The following is a 3,696-nucleotide window of genomic DNA, read 5'->3' on the forward strand; positions in this document are numbered from 1 at the left end:
GAGATATTTTTTAGATGGTAGTAGGCTGATCTGTTGATTGCCCTGATGTGGCTGTTAAAATTGAGGTCAGAGTCTAAAATTATACCTGCGTTTCTTGCTTGACTTTTTCGGTTTGAGTAATAGTGATTCCAGGTGTGCAGAGACTTTAATTCTCTCTTCTTTGGTTCCAAAAACAATTACTTCGTTATTTTTTGTGTTGAGCTGTAAGAAATTACGGCACATCCAGTCATGTATTTGTTTTAGACGTGTGATCAATAAATCAGTAGGACCGTATTCATCTATGGAAAGTGATATGTAGATTTGGGTGTCATTCGTGTAATTATGATATGAAATGTTGTTAGTTCTAATGATTTGAGCAAGTGGCAGCATGTACAAATTGAATAGAAGGGGCCCGAGGATAGACCCCTGGGGAACTCCACATGTCATTTTGGTTCTGTCCGATGTACAGCTACCAATTGAAACAAAATACTCTCGGTTTTCAACATAGGACATTTTAGGACAGTGCCAGACAGACCCACCCATTTCTCTAGTCTTTCTATTAAAATATTGTGATCTACGGTGTCAAACGCCGCACTGAGGTCCAATAGAACTAAAACTGTGGATTTCCCACAGTCGGTATTACAATGAATGTCATTTAAAATCTTTAATAAAACCGTCTCTGTTACGATCACTGTTTTGATCGAGGAAAGAAGTAGGACCCAAAATGCAGACTACAAAAAGATAAAGCTCTATAAACAAAAGCGAGCTTTATTCTTAAAAAGCCGATCAACAAAAAACATGGCAAGGATAATCCATAGGTCACACGAGGAAGATAACATACCCAAAAAACGATCGTGACCAACATGAAGGGACACAGAAAAAACAAAAAATGAACCGACAGGGGGAACACAGGGCTAAATACAGGGAGGGGTAATCACGAGACGAGAAACAGCCGGGTAGGGGAGGCAGAAATACAAGGGCAACAGGTGAACACAATGAGACACACCAGGGAAACTAACGACAGGGAGGAAAACACAGGGAGAAGGACCAGACAAGACACAAGGAGGAAAACATGAAACAGGGAGAACAGAACAGTAAAATAAACCCAAACCTAGAAATACAAAACTAAAAACGTGACATAAGGATAAGAATCGTGACAGTCTCTGTGCTATGACGAGACCTAAAACCAGATTGGAAGGCGTCTAAAATGTTATTGGAGGTCAAAAAACGGTTAAATTGTAGGTAGACAACCTTTTCAATTATTTAGCTTAAAATTGGTAAATGTGTACACATTCCAACACTTGATCTTTTACCAGCTGTATTCACCTTGAAGGTGGCTATGTGGCTTTTATCCTGGATAAAGTGTTGAAGTCATGGATGTTTAAAATGTAACGTCTTCATATTTGTCTGATATTATAGTTGACTTTTCATTCAGGAAGTATGACGCTGCGCTGTCAGTACGCTTCTCCATGTTTGTCCATGGTCAAATGTTGCTAACCCCGCCCCTTTCATGTGAACGCGCACATTCAGCCGGACAGAGAAACCCTGGCTTGAGTTACAGAGTTGATAACCAGCGTCGTAGGACCGCTTAGCGAGAGCGCTTTGTTTTGGATTAGGTAAGCCGGGTAACTCAAACATATCCAGGTTATGTTGAACTAGCTTTGTAGTACAGGCCTCCGGGGTTCTCACACACACAAAACATACATAAACATACATAAAACAAAACGAATTGATTCATGGTTGTTTGTGTATGGAACAAACTAAGTATTTCCTCAGGTACTTCCTGAACATCTTGTCTCTCAGCCCGTAAACCAGCGGACTGATGAGTCGAGGCAGAACATGGATGAGTATTGTAATGATGAAGCGAATGTTCAGCCCTCCTCTGGGGAAAAGAAACGTGAGGCCCTCTATAGTTAAATGGAAAATGTATGTTAGCATGCAGAGAAGCAGCTGGAATCCGTGCAGAAGAACCGTGTTTCTCGCCTTTTTACTGTCCGCCGCCTTTGCTGCGCACATTATCCGGAAGTACGTGTAAAAAATAGTGAGCCAAATTATCACCAGACACACGATGTTGGACACGTCTCGCCTCTCTTTAAGAACGGGGTTTCTGAAGACATTTGCACTGAGACAAAACATCCTGGAGCGAAAGAAGTCCAGGGACTCTGTGGCAAAAGCGTAGAAAATATCCGGAAGAACGGTGAGGAGTCCGATCAGCCACATGAGGCCGATAACGGCGTATGTTTTCCGCACCGTGCAGATGAGGGAGTGTCTGAGAGGGAAGCACACCGCGATGTAACACTCCACCGCCATCACAGCCAGCGTGAACGGGTTGTTGGCGGTGGATAATAGGCCAATGCTGAGCAGGAACATGCAGAAGGAGACGTTGAGCGTGTAGACGATGTAACTCAGGACCATGATCAGAGTGAAGATGGTGAGCAGGATGATGTCGTTCAGGACCAGGTGGATGTACAGGATGTAGCGAGGGTTCATGTTGAAAACCTGCAGGAGAAGAGAAAAATATATATATATAATATATACTATATAATCAAGTGTAAAATCAGACTTTAGTTCCACCTGAAGTGAATTCACAAGCTACCCTGCAGAATACAAAGTCATTCAAACTAGCTGCACCTTGTACTAAAGTACAAGACCTGAGTACTTCTACTTGTACTCAAGTACAAGATCTGAGCACTTCTACTTTTACTCAAGTACAAGACCTGAGTACTTCTACTTTTACTCAAGTACAAGACCTGAGTACTTCTACTTCTACTAAAGTACAAAACCTGAGTACTTCAACTTTTACTAAAGTACAAGACCTGAGTACTTCTACTTGTACTCAAGTACAAGATCTGAGCACTTCTACTTTTACTCAAGTACAAGACCTGAGTACTTCTACTTTTACTCAAGTACAAGACCTGAGTACTTCTACTTCTACTAAAGTACAAAACCTGAGTACTTCTACTTTTACTCAAGTACAATACCTGAGTACTTCTACTTTTACTCAAGTACAAGACCTGAGTACTTCTACTTCTACTAAAGTATAAGACCTGAGTACTTGTACTTTTACTCAAGTACAATACCTGATTACTTCTACTTTTACTAAAGTACAAGACCTGAGTACTTCTACTTTTACTCAAGTACAAGACCTGAGTACTTCTACTTTTACTCAAGTACAAGACCTGAGTACTTCTACTTCTACTAAAGTACAAGACCTGAGTACTTCTACTTCTACTAAAGTACAAGACCTGAGTACTTCTAGTTTTACTCACAAACAAGACCTGAGTACTTCTACTTCTACTAAAGTACAAGACCTGAGTACTTCTACTTCTACTAAAGTACAAGACCTGAGTACTTCTACTTCTACTAAAGTACAAGATATGAGTACTTCTAGTTTTACTCAAGTACAAGATCTGAGTACTTCTAGTGTTACTCAAAAACAAGATCTGAGTACTTCTCCCACCTCTGCTGAAGTTGCTATATTGTTATAATAAAGCTCCTCATAAAGACATAGAAACATTGCTTTTTTTCTAATTACAAAAGCTCCAAACAACGCATTTTAAACATCCATTCACAAGTGTTAAATGTATGTACCTGGTGTTTCCTGAAGGTGTGCACCAGCGTGCCATTGATGAAGTTGATGAAGATGCAGAGAACCACGGTGACAACATTCTTGATTATCGCCACGTTCAAACTGTCCCGGTACACGACGGTGGTGAA

General features: G+C 40.7%; 1 protein-coding gene across 1 annotated transcript; it reads right to left on the reverse strand.

Annotated features, from left to right (window-relative positions):
- Positions 1-1,713: 1,713 nt before the first annotated feature.
- Positions 1,714-3,696, reverse strand: LOC117562373 (odorant receptor 131-2-like). The gene is made up of 2 exons (XM_034240190.1): positions 3,571-3,696; positions 1,714-2,478 (listed from the first exon to the last, which is right to left on the reverse strand). The coding sequence occupies exon 2, from the start codon at positions 2,467-2,469 to the stop codon at positions 1,714-1,716; it is 756 nt and encodes a 251-aa protein (XP_034096081.1). The 5' UTR covers positions 2,470-2,478; positions 3,571-3,696.

The sequence above is a fragment of the Gymnodraco acuticeps genome, unplaced genomic scaffold (assembly GCF_902827175.1).
Source record: "Gymnodraco acuticeps unplaced genomic scaffold, fGymAcu1.1, whole genome shotgun sequence".
Lineage (NCBI taxonomy): Eukaryota > Metazoa > Chordata > Actinopteri > Perciformes > Bathydraconidae > Gymnodraco > Gymnodraco acuticeps.

What these genes read in the sequence shown, in the direction of transcription:
- LOC117562373 (XM_034240190.1), bottom strand. Translation starts at nt 2,469, where the DNA reads ATGAACCCTCGCTACATCCTGTACATCCACCTGGTCCTGAACGACATC.